At 43.8% G+C, this 15667-nt stretch overlaps 1 protein-coding gene across 9 annotated transcripts in view; it reads left to right on the forward strand.

The window, feature by feature from the left end:
• The window catches only part of PPHLN1 (periphilin 1), a 100607-nt gene that overhangs the window by 56426 nt on the left and 28514 nt on the right, over positions 1-15667 (forward strand). For 6 of the 9 annotated variants that reach the window (XM_062195082.1, XM_062195087.1, XM_062195088.1 and 3 more), the window contains 2 exons: positions 9138-9194; positions 11755-11834. In XM_062195082.1, coding sequence (XP_062051066.1) covers positions 9138-9194; positions 11755-11834 — 137 coding nt within the window. The remainder of the gene's footprint in view (positions 1-9137; positions 9195-11754; positions 11835-15667) is intronic. The other 3 variants (XM_062195085.1, XM_062195089.1, XM_062195091.1) reach the window with 1 other exon arrangement.

Consider the following 15667-nt stretch of genomic DNA (forward strand, 5'->3'; position numbering starts at 1 on the left):
AGGAGCCTGAGCAGGAGCCCCTGCGTGGGATGCTGGTTTACAGTATTTCTGTGATGTTTTTGGATTTACAGCCTGCGTGGTGCTCATTCATCCATGTGAAGGGCACCATGTTACATACTGACGAGACCCTGTCACTAAGGAGCTCGATTACGTGGTGTTCTTATGGATACTCGATCAGTGGATAACACCCTTAGCAGTGTAAAATAAAACTTTGATAATACTGTAAATGAATTGACAATATGAACAGGTCAAGATGAGATTAAAATACTGGATATTTCATTTTCATTTCTGTTTAGCTTACTTCCAATCAGCTGTCCTTTCCTAGTAATAAAGAGTTTGGTTCAGACAGCCATTGCCTCCCACAAGCATGCCACGTGTGTTCTGCAGGCCAACTCCTGTTGGAGCTGCGTGGGTTCTGTGGGCTAATGTTTATCCGTTGTCCAGTACTTGCAGAGCTAGGTAGAATGAGGCTCCCACAAGAAACAATTTTAGATATAGGTGCTTGAACCATTTTGCAGGAGGTAAGAATGTCACTTGAAGAATTTAACACAAGCAGCGACTTAGATATGCCTAATTGCTTAAAATGCACATGGGGTAGTTTTGGAAGACTGAGCACTATTGAGTTCAAAGTTCAAAGGTATTTTCTCTTGCTTTTATCCTGCCTATCCCTACCACCAAGATAAACAACCTCTGAGCTCTCATTTAGAGACACAGAATTCACTAGACACCTTCTAGAACCTTTTTTCCTGAATGTGCATGGCATAAAAAGAGGAAGAAGGCGTCTTTGGAAAGTGACTGTGGAGTCCATTGCAAAATAGGAATAAGAAACGGAGGCTTGACATCTTACAGATAAGATTTTAAAAGCAGTTACTGGTGAATTTGCGGTACTTTTCCAGTTGTCCAGCCAACAGAAAGAGCGTCTTCTCTTACTTGGCAGCCAAAGCCTTTCTCGATAAACGTGCACTGTCACCATGTGATGCTCCTGTGGCAGGGTCTCTTTCTGCTCCTGTCCTCTGAGGGCCATCATCTCCATAGCTGCAGTAATGAGAAGGCAACAAAGTTGGGAGACTGAAGTAGGAGGTACAGACTGAATGAAACAGAAATCATCCAGTTAATGCCTGCATGTTTCTTTTCTTTAGTCATTGAACTTTGAAAGTAGTGCTCTTTATTTCAGAAAAGATCTTGTTCTGGGAAAGTTTTTACTCCCTATGTGGATTAACTCCTTAATTACTTGGGCTCTACTTTAAACATGTGTTCTATGTTCCTTTCATGTTTTCAGTGTAGTTACGAAAGACCATCTTGTAAAAAATTAATGAAGTCTTGTTTGAAAACAGCAAATGGAAAAGTAGTTATTTCACATACTTAGGATACTTTTTGCTTCAAATATTGATGGCACTTTGCTTTTCTTCACAGAACTGAGGAGGGGGATCCTTCGGTTATTGGAGACTTAATAAGCACATTAGTGTGTGAAAATTTAGTTTTATGTTGGAAATTGAACTTTTGGTAGATTTTAAATGTTTTAACAAATATAAAAGGTACAAGTAACAATTTTTTAATTTTTTAATTTTTAACTTTTTATTTTTTTGTTCATAGTTTAAATTATAATTTCACTTACTTTAATGTGGTTTAACCTCTGCAACTGTCTAAGAACTATTCTTCATAATTCTTATGTGCACTTAATATCTCATCTGGTTATCTGATTTCCTAAATTGTAAGCCACAGAATGAATTTATTATTTCTTTATCTCAACTGCAAGGTTCCCATTTTGTGTCTACACACACACACACAAAAACATGCAGATGCACACACATACAGTTAAATTTACTCTGCTTAACCTTTTGGGTCAATCCTGTGGTATTTGGTACCACCTCAAACTCAAAACCTTAAAAATGTTGTTTGTGTCTTGCCCTTCATTTATATGAATTTTCTGACCCTCACTTAGTTGGGCTCTTGTAAAAAATAGTCTCTGCTCTTCCTGTTCGTATGCTAACAGTGCAGCCTTCCTCCTTGTTTATTCCACTTCTTTACTTAAAATTATTTGATACTGCATACCTTGTATCCATTTAGTTGAAGTTTACTTTTATTCCCATAAATATAACTATATTTCTTCATTTGTGAACTCTTTCTCAAGTATTTCCTTTTTTCTTCCCCCTTTTGATATGAACCCATTGTTTGGCTATCCTATTCTATTTTCACTTTTGTTTAGGATAAGAGGATTATAAATGACACCAGAATCACTTCAGTTCCCTCTCCTACATTCAGTTGGTAAAATACTTCTTGTGATAAATTTATTATATTTCGATCCAGCTCATTCTTTGTATAGCTCTTTAAGAATGCAAATACTTTTTTATACTATATGCTTAACACTAGTTACTGTCTTAAAGTCCTGTACATAAAAGATACTTTTTTGATATAACCTTTGATGCATAGGATGAATATGGTCATATTTTTCATGACTTTGCTTAGGTTTGAATACATTGGTTGCTTTGGCTATTTTTTTGTTTGATATGTTTTTCTGATCTTTTGGTTTCTTTTGTGATGTGTTTGGCAACACATTTTATTCTTGACCTTTATTTATTTATTTGTGGTTTGTCATAGATGAATTTAGATAGAAAATATTTGGAAAGTAGTGACATATAGAGTGGCAGATCTACCAGTCACTGGCTCACTCCCCCAATATTTGCAACAACTAAGTCTGTCAGAAGCCAGGAGAAGGGATCTCCATCTGGGTATCCCACAGGGGTGGTAGGAAGCTGGATCAGTTGGTGAAGTAGCCAGCGCTTGAACTGTGCACTCTGACAAGGGGTGCAGACTTCTCAAGCGTTGGCTTAAATTGCTGAGCCACAGTGTGCATCTTGTTGGTCATATGGATGTCATGGCTGAATGAAACTTGAACCTTTCACATGCTGCTAAACAATCTTTTGTGCTGTTAAACATAGTGCCTCTTGAACTGTACAGGTTCACTTGCTTGTTTGTAGTTAATGCATTAAGAAAAGTACATAGGAATGCGAAATTTCACTTAACTGACATGGGTTTATTTTTGTCTCTGTGGATATCTCATGTGTTACTACCTGCTAAGAACCAGTTGCTTTGTCTGCAAATTAAGTGTGAGTGTTTTGTATTAGTATTGATAATCATTTGGGGTAGGTGTGGTGCAGTAGGTTATGCTGAGGCTTAGTTGACCAACATCTGTATCGGATTTGTTTCCCATCCAGGTTCTCCCCTTGTAGTTCAGCTTGTGCTGATGCACCTGAGAGGCAGCAGGTCATGGCCTAGGTACTTGGGTTCTTGGGACCCAAGTTGGAGGCCTGGAATGAATTTCTAGCTTCTGACTTCAGCCTGGCCCCGCCTTGGATGTTGTGGACATTTGTGGAGTGAACCAGTAGCTGGAGGATCTCTGTCTATTTCTGTCAGTTGGCCTTTCAAATAAATAGTCTCGTAAATATATTTTTGAGTAGCGTAAGGCCCTGTCTAGAAATCTTTAAAGCTTTGTCTCTGTGAACCTCAGCCTTTTTCCATCAATGTTTGCTTTTACTCAGCCAGGTGTGTTCTCTGTTTTTATTGTCTTACCTTCATTTCCCCTTGAGGGTCTCATGGTAGACCTTGTCAGGAACTTTCCCAAAACTGAAGTTACAAAGCATTTCTGCTCTAAAGCAAGGACGTTGCTACTTCACTATTTGGTTTTTGTAAGCGCACTGTGCCTCTTTGGATGGATTATGTACGTACCTAGGATTGCTTTGTTAATTTATTATAAACAGTTGCTTAGGATGCTCATTCATTAATGAAGCAATGTAACACTTTAGGTGAATTCTTTAAGTATAATTATTTTGGGAAATTTGCAGGTTTATTGTTTTTGTTGGCCTATCTCTGTTTCCTGGAACTCTTGCGTCTCCTCTAATTTTCTTGACACCATCATTCATGATTAAGAAGAGAATGTCTTAAAGGAAGACTGTTCTTCATCAGCATTTAATACTTTTTCATAATAGATCTTCAAACATAACTAATAACTGAAAATAGTATTTTGATACAAATATATTTTTAAGTTGAATCCATTATTGAATTTCATTGTTATGGGGAAAGAAACATGTCTTAAAATGTGCTGGCTGTGATTGAGTTTGAGGTGTGGTACAATTTTAATGTGTAGTTTTGCTTTTAGAGAGGAGATCTTTGTACAGGTTTGAGATGGAGTGGGGATCTGGAAATCTGGCTTTGCCGCCGGGTCGGGTGTACCAGCCGCCCTATTGAGAGAGAACAATGCTGTTCTCCTAGCTGCCAAATATCGTTGTGTTTTTTTGGTTTGAAAGTCACTGTATTTGTGTCCAGATTGTTTGCAAAGCAAGAAAGACCTAGTACCTGCCCTCCAAGTTTAAGCCCTGGGTCAGAAGACAAAGGTGACTAAACAGGCCGTCTGAAGGAGTGGGGAGTGTTGCTGGATGTGGTGTAACATGTGGGGTCCCTGAAGTTTCACTTAATACGCTGGGAAAGATCTTGTTGTGTTAACTCATTTTGACTATAATGGAGCTGATGAGCAGTTCTGTGACACAAGCTACTTGCTGGGAAATCCATAGAGGACAGCTGTATCTCTTCTGGTACCTGATTGATCCAGGTTTTAAAATAGTAACTGATTCATGCTGTGTGGGTGGGCATTTTATCTCATCCTTGTTTTGGTATTTAGTATGTCCTCTGAGGTGCAAGCATTCGCGTCCCGTGACACTTTGATCTTTAAGTCAGCATAGGGTAGGCGTTTGGCCTAGCAGTTTAGATGCTGCTTTGTATGCCCTCTTCACACGGGAGAACCTAGGTCCAGGTCCTGATGTTGCTTCTGATTCCAGCTTCCTGCCAGTGGGTGCCCTTGGGGTGAAGAGAGACCTGGATTGAGTTTGTGCTCTTGCCTTCTGACTTCTGGATTTGTCCCAGCCCAGTTCCAACTATTGTAGTAATATGGAGAGTGAACCAGCAGCTGGGAGCTGTCTCTGTCTTTAAGATTAAATAAATAAATAGTGAGCACGTGTTTTGGAAAATGCACTGTGGCGAGCTCTGCTCGGCAGAGTACTTCCAAGTAGTCTGTAGGATGTTATTTCAGGTTTTGTATCAATGACCTCCTAATGTTGGGCCTCAAGGAGGGAGAGGTAGTGCAGAGCTCTCTCCACCTCTCTGATTCTAACTTTTCCCTGTCATTTTTTTAGTGTGTTTAACACAAGAACATTCTTCTTTTATCTCTCCCTTTCGTGTTTTCTACCTCCTCCCGTACCCTACTTCCACTTAGAGAAAGATGTAGAATGATCTTCTGTCTGCTGCCTGTAACAGCCGGGGCTGGGCATTGCCAGTGCCAGGAGCCTTGATCTAATGTAGAATGCAGGGACTGAAATACTTGAACTATCTATCACCTGCTGCTCACAAAGTGTACATGAGCAGGGCACTGCTTCATTGTGAAGCAGAATAGCCGGAACACATCTGGTGTGGGTATCCCAAGCACCCACACTGTGCTACACGCAAGCTCCCTGTTACATACTTTGTTGAATAAACAGAGATTCCTGAGATCATGTCCTTCCTAGCCAAATTCCTTATCTTTGTCCATGATCCAGGCAAGCAAATCGCTTTCTCATTATTGGTGTAGCCGGATCTTGATTTCTTCCTACCTTAATTTCTCTTTCAACACTTCAGGTATTAAGAGCTATGTGTACTTCCAGCTGTGGAATTTGTTTCGTGATCACACTTCACTCAGACATATGTGTTAGCTGAGATTTGTACTGAGGAGTCATAGGGCGTAGCCCCTAATGTCACCATCTGAGGTGAGGGTTTCCATTTTTTTTGTCCTGCACTGCCCTGTGCTTCTACACGAGTTACAGAGAGTGAATAGCACTCGGTAGGGTCGATGATCTGCTTGGTTAATCATTGCACTCAGCAGGAAGTAGCAGGAAGAAAGTGTGTTTCTGAAACAATACCAGATTTGAATTCAGCTTTTTCTTTTTTCTTTTTTCTTTTTTTTTTTTAAGGGGGAAAAAAAAAAAAAAGGCAGAATTGTGGATAGAGATTTTCCACCCACTGGTTCACTCCCCAAATGCCAGAATGGCCAGGGCTGGGTCCGGCTGAAGCCAGGAGCTTCTTTTGGGTCTCCCACATGGGTGGAAAGAGCCCAAGGACTTGGGCTATTTTCCCAGTGCTTTCCCAGGCCATCAGCAGGGAACTGGATTAGAACTGGAGCAGCTGGGACTGGTCCCAGCGCTCATATGGTATGCAGGCGGCAGCTTAACTTCCTGTGCCATAGTGCCAGCCCTGGCATTCAGTTTTCATATTCATGGACTGAATCCTTTGAAACTTGCATAACTTCCTTTCTGGTTTTTTTGAGCTTTAAGCTGCTTCTCCAAGTTTTGAATTCACCTCAATGAGAGCACCGTTATTTCTTATGTGTGGAAACTGTGTAGATGCTGTCCTGCCTGCGGTGGAATTCCATGCTAACAAACCCACTGTGAGTGGAAAATGCAAAACACATTTAGTGCCCCTAGCTTGCCAGGTGCCATGGCTTTAACAACACAGTCCTGTGAGGAGTGCCAGTGGCTTTCCCTTGCCATCACAGCGCTGACTCACATCACTGCACCATTAGTCCAGGAAAAGGTCAAAATTGAAGATCAGAATATGGTTTCTGCTGAAAGCATGCCACGCTTGCACCATCCCAAAATCAGAAAATCGTAAATCAAGCCCTCCTAATTCCAGGACCATTCTTTTTGTTTATAGCTATTCGTCTATTCAGATTGGAATTTCATTTCCAAGTGCTACTTTCTGAATTTTTATTTATTTTTTTTTTTGTTTTCTTTCATTCTTCCTTATTTGGAACTTATTTTTCGAATTGTTTACTTGAAAAAGTAACGGAGAAAGAGGGAGAGACAGCTGTCTGGATTTGAGAAGGAATTTTAGGCAGGATAAGGCAATAAACACCTAGTAAAGCAGGATTAAATAAAGCTGAAGAATTTTAGATAAAACAAAGAAAGGACAGGAAAATGAAAGCCTAAGTTATTGTTGCATGAGATCATCGTCCATCATAAGGCTCTGAACAGTTGTTGCATGGGAAACTAAGAGTTTGGCCAGATCCGAGAGTAAAGGAGTAACGGCTGTGTGTGCAGGGGTGCTCAGCTGAGGACCGTAGTTGGGGTCCTTGGCCAGATCCTCAGCAGCTTCCTACGTCACGTGGCAGTGTCTGCATGACGTGTCCTGGAAAGTGTTTCAGAACATTTCAGAAAAAGTGATATTTTCTCAGGAAAGAGGTGAAATTGGGGTCTATAGTAGAAGGATTTGGAAAAAAAATTGAGTTTGCTTCTCAGAGGAAAATATCTGAGGCTCTGATGAGTGTATTCAGACTATACAGAAAGCTAATTCCACCTGCATCCTTTAGAGGTTGTAGGTAAGGAAGCCAAGAAGTTCTATCAAAACAGTAACTGGATTTTTTTTAATGGAGAAAATCTAATATGAGAGAGTTTGCATAAAAGGAATCAGCACAATTTAGTATTTGGCTTTCTGTTGAGAGCAAGTCAGAATGATGTTTTGAAAGCTGTCCCAGTGTTCTTGATTTCTGGTTGTGATACATCTTTCATTTTTTTTTTTTTTTCCCTATTGAAGTGTTTTTTTTTTTTTAAACCGGTAGAGTTACAGATAGTGAGAGGGAGAGGCAGAGAGAAAGGTCTTCCTTCCGCTGGTTCATTCCCCAAATGGTTGCTAACGCTGGCACTGCGCCGATCCGAAACCAGGAGCCAGGTGCTTCCTCGTGGTCTCCCATGTGGGTGCAGGGGCCCAAGCACTTGGGCCATCCTCCATTGCCCTCCTGAGCCACAGCAGTGGAAGAGGAGCAACCGGGACTAGAACCTGGTGCCCATATGGGATGCCGGCACCGCAGGCGGAGGATTAACCAAGTGAGCCACAGTGCCGGCCCCTCCTTTCGAAGTTTTATTTATTTATTTGAAATGCATTGAGAGATTCAGTGAGAGATCTTTTCTCTGCTGGCTCAGGTCCCAAATGGCTGGCTTCAGCAGCAGGGGCGGTGCCAAACTGAAGCCAGGAGCCTGGTACTCTGAGTTTCCTATGTGGGATGGCTTGGGCCATCTTCTGCTGCCTTACTAGGCACATTAGCAGCGAGCTAGATAAGAAATGGAACACTTTGTTTGCGTCTGTCTCTGTTTCTCTGTGGGGGGTGGGGGGAGGGGCGATGGATTATACAGGGAGTTTGTGCATGAGAGAGATCCTTTACAAATGTCAACTTTCTGAATGGCATTAGGTGAAGGTCCTGTATGGGTGCAGCTGTGTGTGAGAGAGGGAGGAAGAGAGATCCTTTATTAATGTCTACTTCCCAGGATGGGGGTGGAGGCAGGGCATCAGGTGAGCTCCTTCCAGTGATGAAGACAGCCTACTGCTCTCACTACCTTCCAGTGTCTGATTTGCTATGTTCCTTTTCTCCTCTCTACCTATGTCATCCTTGACTGGAGTCATTGTCACACTTAAGTTAGCTTCTGCTACTCATAGAGCAGTTTCAGACCGCCCTCTAATCCTTGAAGGAACCGTACATGGTTCAGCAGGATAAGACACAAATTTGTTGCCATGTGACTGAAGATAATAGAACATTGGTGCTCCGATGGGGAGGGAGTCATGTGAATTCAAGATTGTCATCTGCTGATGAAGTCTGCCCTGGGAGAAATGGGTGCCTGCCATGAGAGCCTGCCTGATTGGGTGGAATCTCTGACTGAGTTTCCTGGCATTTGAAAACGGTTTTTCCCAGATGCATCTTTAGGCGATTGAAGAGGCCTCAGAGAAAGCCTCTGTGTGCACCTGCTGTTCCAGTGTAGACTACTGAGAGTTTCCTTTGTAGGACAGTGTTTTAGAGCCTTTCTTTTATCTGTAGTCTCTGAAAAGCCATCTGAAAATATGCTGCGGAAGCATATTGGGGGTGGCGTCGTTAGGACTCTCATGATGGAAAGAGATTTTCCTCTTGTTCTTGCTCCTCTTCAGTTGTGCTGGGTTGAGAAGAATTAGGGTCAACAGCAGATACTCAGAAGTCCCCATTTCTGTCTCTCCGACTTCTGCTTTCTCTTCTTATTCTTCCTGGGCACAGGGGTGATGGTGTTAATTCCTCCCTGCCCACCTTTCCCTAGAGCCCGCGCGTGCTGGTACCTTCTACAAACGGCAGAATGAAGGAAAGCCAGAAAGAGGTGAGTGTGGAGCTAGATTTTGATTTGGGATTGTCAAGGGGTTGGGGGCTCACATCACTGTCACACCAGAGGTTATGGAAGAGGGAGACGTGAGGGTTTGCTCCCATTTGTCTGTTGTCAGAGGCAGAGCATGGAGTAAGGTTTGGGGAATCTGGGGTTGATTGTTGAGCTGCTGTGCCCTGCAGGCTGAGACTTGTACAGAAGATAGACCATTGGCAGTCAGGGCCATAGATTGCTGTTAATTTCTCTGTTCTTGCTTCTGCCGTTGGTATCATCTGCTTCTCTACTGTCCCTCTGCAGCAGGCATATATGAATATGTGTATACATGTGGTAAGCTCCCTGCCCAACCTTTGTTGTCCCTGGGCTTCTGCACAGATTGCTTGATATCCACTTAAATTAGCCTTGGATCCTCTGAAATCAGGAAGGAGGTTAAGACTGCACTTGGGAACCTTGCTGGCCCTAGTTGTAGCGCTGGCTCCTGTTCATAAAGGACTCACTTAAGGAAGACTTCGGGTTTTTTTTTTTTTGTGTGTGTGTGTGTTTTATTTTATTATTTTTTTTAACAGGCAGAGTGGATAGAGAGAGAGAAAGGTCTTCCTTTTTGCCGCTGGTTCACCCTCCAATGGCCGCTACGGCCGGTGCATCTCGCTGATCCGAAGCCAGGAACCAGGTGCTTCTTTCTCCTGGTCTCCCATGCGGGTGCAGGGCCCAAGCACTTGGGCCATCCTCCACGGCCTTCCTGGGCCACAGCAGAGAGCTAGCCTGGAAGAGGGGCAACCGGGATAGAATCCGGCGCCCCAACTGGGACTGTTAAGCCACGGCGCCGGCCGGAAGACTTTGTTAACAACTGCCTGGACAGGCATGTATGAGAGTTTAGCCTGCATTCGAGTATATAATTAACCTAGTGTGTTAGGCTGATTGGCCCCCAGTCACTGCCTATTTTAGAGGGCTGCTGATGTGTGTGCCAGAAAAAGGTTATTGATCCTTGCGGTAGAAAGATCATCTTGGTCCTTGGTTTTTGAGTGCCTGCTCTTGTATATAAGGTCTCAAGCTGAGTGGGCTATGTCTCCTGGGAATTGGGTAAGCCATAGTACTTGTTGCCTAGGAGCTCTGCTGTTGATTTGCCATGGTTAGTGGCAACACAGTAAAAACTGTTTAAATAAAACTTGATCTTGGCCATTTGGGGTTATAGTGATGGTTTGTGTCATTTTTCTTTGAATTCCTTTTGGTATACAAGAGCTTTGGTACCACCTTCTAGGGCTGTGTCTTTTTAAGACCTGCTAGTGTTTCAAGGTTAGAATACTCAGGCTGGAGCCAGCTTTGTCCACCTCAGTGCTGTTGGCCTTTGCAGCTAGATAATTCTGGTTGTAGGTCTCGTACCTCTTGAAAGGGGCATGTGGCATCGCTGGCATTGGTATATGTGTGCGAGTGGTGTTGTCCCTCTTGTGACCATTAAAGGTAGCTTCACAATGCCAGATGTCTGTACACAGTGGTACAGAAGTGTCCCACTCTGTCTACAGAACGCCTTGTGAGTGGCCAGGATACCAGGAAGAGGAATTGTACGCCGTCTGGGCTGTGGCGCGAGGAACTGATGAGCACTTTGAAGCTGGGGGCTGTGTCTTTGCTTTGGCTTTTGACTGCTTTCCTCACCTTAACCCCCATTCAGGCTTGACCAGCTTCTGCGAGACCCGAACTTGGTGTCCTTTTCTCTTCTTCTCCGTGTTACTTGGTTTTAGTTTCCCAGCAACTAAGAGCAGGGGATTGATTATATGTTATCCTTAACACATACAGAAAATTTTACGAAATGATTTTCTAAGAATAATAGTTCAGTGTTACTCATTTTTAAGATAATTGAGCTATACATAATTTTTGATTGTTGAGCCTGCTAATATATTTTGTTTAAATGTACTTGTAGGTTAAGTATCTATAAAAAATGGTACATATAAAGCACTATGAAAGTTTCAGAAGTGACAAAAGGTGATGATGACTGACACTTTTGTACAGATTTGCTTTTAACCAAGTAGCAAATGTTTGGGAACACGTCATTCCAGGCACTGGATCAGTGCTTCAAATAAACTGCTTTCTGATTTTCTTTTCCAAAATGTCCTAAGCATTTCGGGGAGGTCTGCCAGATGCGCTGTGTGCATCATTCCATGAGCCACCCCTGAGTCCACTGTGCTCTCTGCTGGCACCTACGCAGGAACTCCCAGAACCACCCTTGTCTTGTTACGGTGATGCCCTGAAAATGAGCAGTGAGAACACGGCAGAGGAAGCCCTCCTGGCTGTAGAATGCGCTTTTGCCTTTCACGAGGCCCTTTCTGCGGCCCCTGTTTGCTGACTGCACTGCTCTGCCCTGCCCTGTGGGATGTCCTTTGCTTCTGGGTTACTTCAGAGTTTCGGTGGCGTCAGCCTCTCTGAAAAAAGCATGTGGTCTTCAATAGAAATGCACTTGATGTGAAGGAAAGTTTCCGTGATAAAATTAAGTCTGTGTGTCCTGCCCCTGGTCACTTAGCTGAAAGCAAATGAACTAGAAGATTGCATCTCATATTTTCTTATCTAGGTAAGGAGAGAGCTGTCCAGTCTTTGAAAACATCAAGAGACACTTCGCCCTCCAGTTCTTCAACAGTGCCTTCATCAAAGGTTTGTTCTGCTTCTGCCGTCAGTTGAAAGAAGAATGACAATGTAAATGAGATGGACTGTGCTACAGATGTTTTTGCTCTTCATGGTCATACCTCTAGGGCAAATTTGCAATGTGAAGATAGCTACCAGAGTAACTGAGCGTTTTCGCTTATGGTTTTTCCATGGGGTTTGCTAAAAATTAATGGGTAGTGCTGTAGTCTCGGCTCATCATGACCATAGCCAAGAGGAGGTGAATTTGCAGGTGGGCAGGTTTGTAGACTGTGCCGCGGGGAGGGCGTGGAGTTGGGGGGTAGGCAGAGAGCTACCGTCTGTGTGTGATCCCGGGTTAGGAGACATGGCCGTACTCCTGTCTCCGTGCTGTAGCACACTGATGGCTCAGAAGGGGAGTGGTTGTTTCAAGGACACAGTTCTTCTTTGCTGTGTCATTCTCATCTCCACACACTGTGCTTCTGATCCTCAGAAGTGAAAGCTTTGGGGCGAGGCTGAACCACGGGTTCCTTTAGTGACACCACACCCTTGCTTCTGGCCATAACTTTTCTTACTGTTGCTTCTTTCCCACTTCTTTTTGCTCTTTGGTCTGTAATTTCTTTGTCTTTCCATCCAGAATAACTTGCTTGGTAAGTGCCAGGAGTTCAGGGACAGCTTATACTACTCTGCTCCTCAAATGCTAGCCTTCTAGACCCTGCGCCTCCAGCGATAACTGATTGGATTTCCTGCTTCTGGCGTAACTGCATCAGGGGCCTGCCCTAGCTGGAAGTCTGGCTTTGTTTTTCTTGTCAGACATTGACAAAGGTGCCTACAACTCATAGTACCTGCTCATGAAAATTAAGTCATTTTACATGAAATTCATGTCCCCTGTAATTTTTGTGCTTTGTGTTTAATGAGAGAAAGCCGTAGTGAATTTTAGCCGTGTTTGTCTGGTAGTTTCATGTTATTTTTTGTATTTCTGTGCATAGACCACATGTCTGAAAGTGGGGTGCTAGCATCAGAATTTTTGGGTATGACACTGTAGCACAGTGGGTTAAAGCCCCGGTCTGTAGCCTAGGCATCCCATGTGGGTGCGGGTTCCAGTTCTGGCTGCTCCACTTCTGATCCAGCTCTCTGCTTGTGGCCTGAGAAAGCAGTGGAAGAGGGCCAAGTCCTTGGAACCCTGTACCCACGTCAGAGGACCCATAGGAGGCTCCTGGCTCCTGGCACCTGGCATTGGATCAGTGCAGCTCCGGCCATTGTGGTCATCTGGGAAGTGAACCAGCAGATGGAAGACCTTTTTCTTTCTCTCTGCCTCTCAGTAACTCTGTCTTTCAAATAAATCTTAAAAAATCAAAATTTTAAATTTAACTTTGTTTTATATATTGGGAAAGTGTAGCTCCTTGTTTCCTTTGCCTGAAGTCACATGGTAGCTGTGGATAACTTTTTTTTCTAATTATTAGTTTGGGAGACTGACTACGAGAGCTCCCACCTGCTGGCTCACCTCCCAAATTCCCATTTCTGTCAGGGCTTGTCCTTGCACAAGCTAGGTCAGAGCAGGAGCCAGGAATATAGTGCTGGTCTCCCATAGAAGTAGCAGCAACCCAGCCATTTGTGCGATCACCTCTGCCCTCCAAGTTGTGCATTGGCAGGAAGCTGGAGTCACCAGCCAGACCGGGGAGGGCGTTGCAGGTACTTCGATGTGGGCTGGGCTGTCCCACTCTTGCCCACAAAGGTCATGCTTCAAGGGTCCAGGTGTATTGAGAGATGATAGAAAGATTAGGTTCATAGTAGATTTTTGCTTCCTTATATCAATATCTGTTTTGCTTCTGGTCTACAACTTTGCTTTCAACAGATACCCCCTTGCCCATAGTCAGCGTCTCCCAGGCAGAAACTTTCTAAAGACCTTCTGTGGTAATTTCGTTCTGGTCCAAGTGTCTGACCCCCAGTCTCCTGTGTGAAATGTTTCTGGGTTGAGCTGGAGGAACTCAGGGCCGCTGTTGGCTTCTGCTGCTTTCTTTCCTTAGCAGATAGATGAAAAGTTAGTTCTTTTTATACAAGGACAGCTTTTCAGAGCCCTTCCTGCCCATGGATGTAGGGTCTATATTTTCTCTGAATAAGCATCTCACAGCAGGAGGGCATGTCATGAAGCAAAGCAGAGGCATACATCCCATGTCAGGGTGCTGCTTGGGTCCCAGCTGCTCTGCTGTGGATCCAGCCTCCTGGTAAGGCATCCTGTGAGGCAGCTGGTGATGGCTCTGCTAGCTGGGTTCCTGCTGCCTGCACGGGACACCTTAATGGAATTCCAGCTTCTGGCTTCCCCCTGGCTCAGCCCTGGATATCGGCAGGCATTTGGGGAGTGATGGAAGCTCCATCTCTGTCTTTGTCTCCCCTTCTCTGGCTTTCAAATAAATGAAAATAAATAATAAATCATTCGTATTAGCTTCATGGAACAAATGGAATTAGAATTTATTTACTTCTTGCCTCCCAAATTGAAATATTTGCATAGTTTTGTCATAATACATACTTACCATGCACTTTTTGCAGAATCTTCTCAAACGCAATGGAATTCAAAAAATTTTTTGCTCCAAAAGACTTAACTTTAAATTCTGTTTTCTGAGGATGTTTTGTAATACCTTCTTCTGCTCCAAAAAAGTGTGTTTCGTGTGAGATAATTTACTGCCCTACACCTTGATGTGGACATGTTGCTGTCGTTTCAAAGCAGCTCCAACACTAGCTCCACTCCCCCAGCGTGCAGTTAGCGGGTCACTGGTATGGAATGTTGGAGTTCTCTTGCAGTGTACAGGGAGAGCAGGCGGGTTCACTGGGCTCTGAGGGTGCTATACCTTAGAGTTCAGAGTTGGGATGAGCAGGGTATGGCCAGCTGGCGTGTGGGCTTCTGACTGGCTCACAGTGCTTGGGGCCTTCCTGTGCTTGCTCAGTGAGAGGAGCCAGTGTGTTTTCTGAGGTGGCGCTGGTGTTCTCTGGTCTCTAGGGTACTCTGCCTGTTAGCTTTGATCGGGTCTCTGCCCTGGCTTGACCTTTGTGTCACTCAGAGGAACTGCTTGCTAAGGGAAAGATCAAGTCTACTTCAGAGGCAGTAGGAGTGGTTTACAAGTTGAAGTAATAAAACTTAATCCACCTCACTTCGTTACATTCCATTAAATTTTAATGCTTTTTTGTCTTGGTATATGAGAATACTTTTTAAATGATAATAGCTATAGGAGGGGGGTTGTAACTTCTACTGTCATTGAGAGATTAATCACAAGACTTCAGAGAAGAGATGGCATCTAAGTTTGGAGTGACAAGGCCTATAATATAAAACTGTATTCTCGGCCAGCACCGCGGCTCACTAGGCTAATCCTCCGCCTGCAGCGCCGGCATCCCGGGTTCTAGTCCCGGTCGGGGCGCCAGATTCTGTCCTGGTTGCCCCTCTTCCAGTCTAGCTCTCTGCTGTGGCCCGGGAGTGCAGTGGAGGATGGCCCAATTGCTTGGGCCCTGCACCCATATGGGAGACCAGGAGGAAGCAGCTGGCTCCTGGCTTCGGCTTCAGATTGCTGCAATGCGCCAGCTGTAACAGCCACTTGGGGGGTGAACCAACAGAAGGAAGACCTTTCTCTCTGTCTCTCTCACTGTCTAACTCTGCCTGTCAGAACAAAACAAAACAAAAATTGTATTCTCTGCAGACAGAGTTACCACAGGACGCTACAGAAAGTAATTTTTGTTTCACAGTTTTATTTATTCTGCAACATAAGCCTTAATATTGTGGAAATTTAAGTAGATGATCCAGAAAAGATCTTTTATTTTCTTCATGTTTATATTGACCCCCATGAAGTGATTGATCCTCCTCAAATGTTTTAGTGTAA

The sequence above is a fragment of the Lepus europaeus genome, chromosome 6 (genome assembly GCF_033115175.1).
Source record: "Lepus europaeus isolate LE1 chromosome 6, mLepTim1.pri, whole genome shotgun sequence".
NCBI classification, from domain to species: Eukaryota; Metazoa; Chordata; class Mammalia; order Lagomorpha; family Leporidae; genus Lepus; species Lepus europaeus.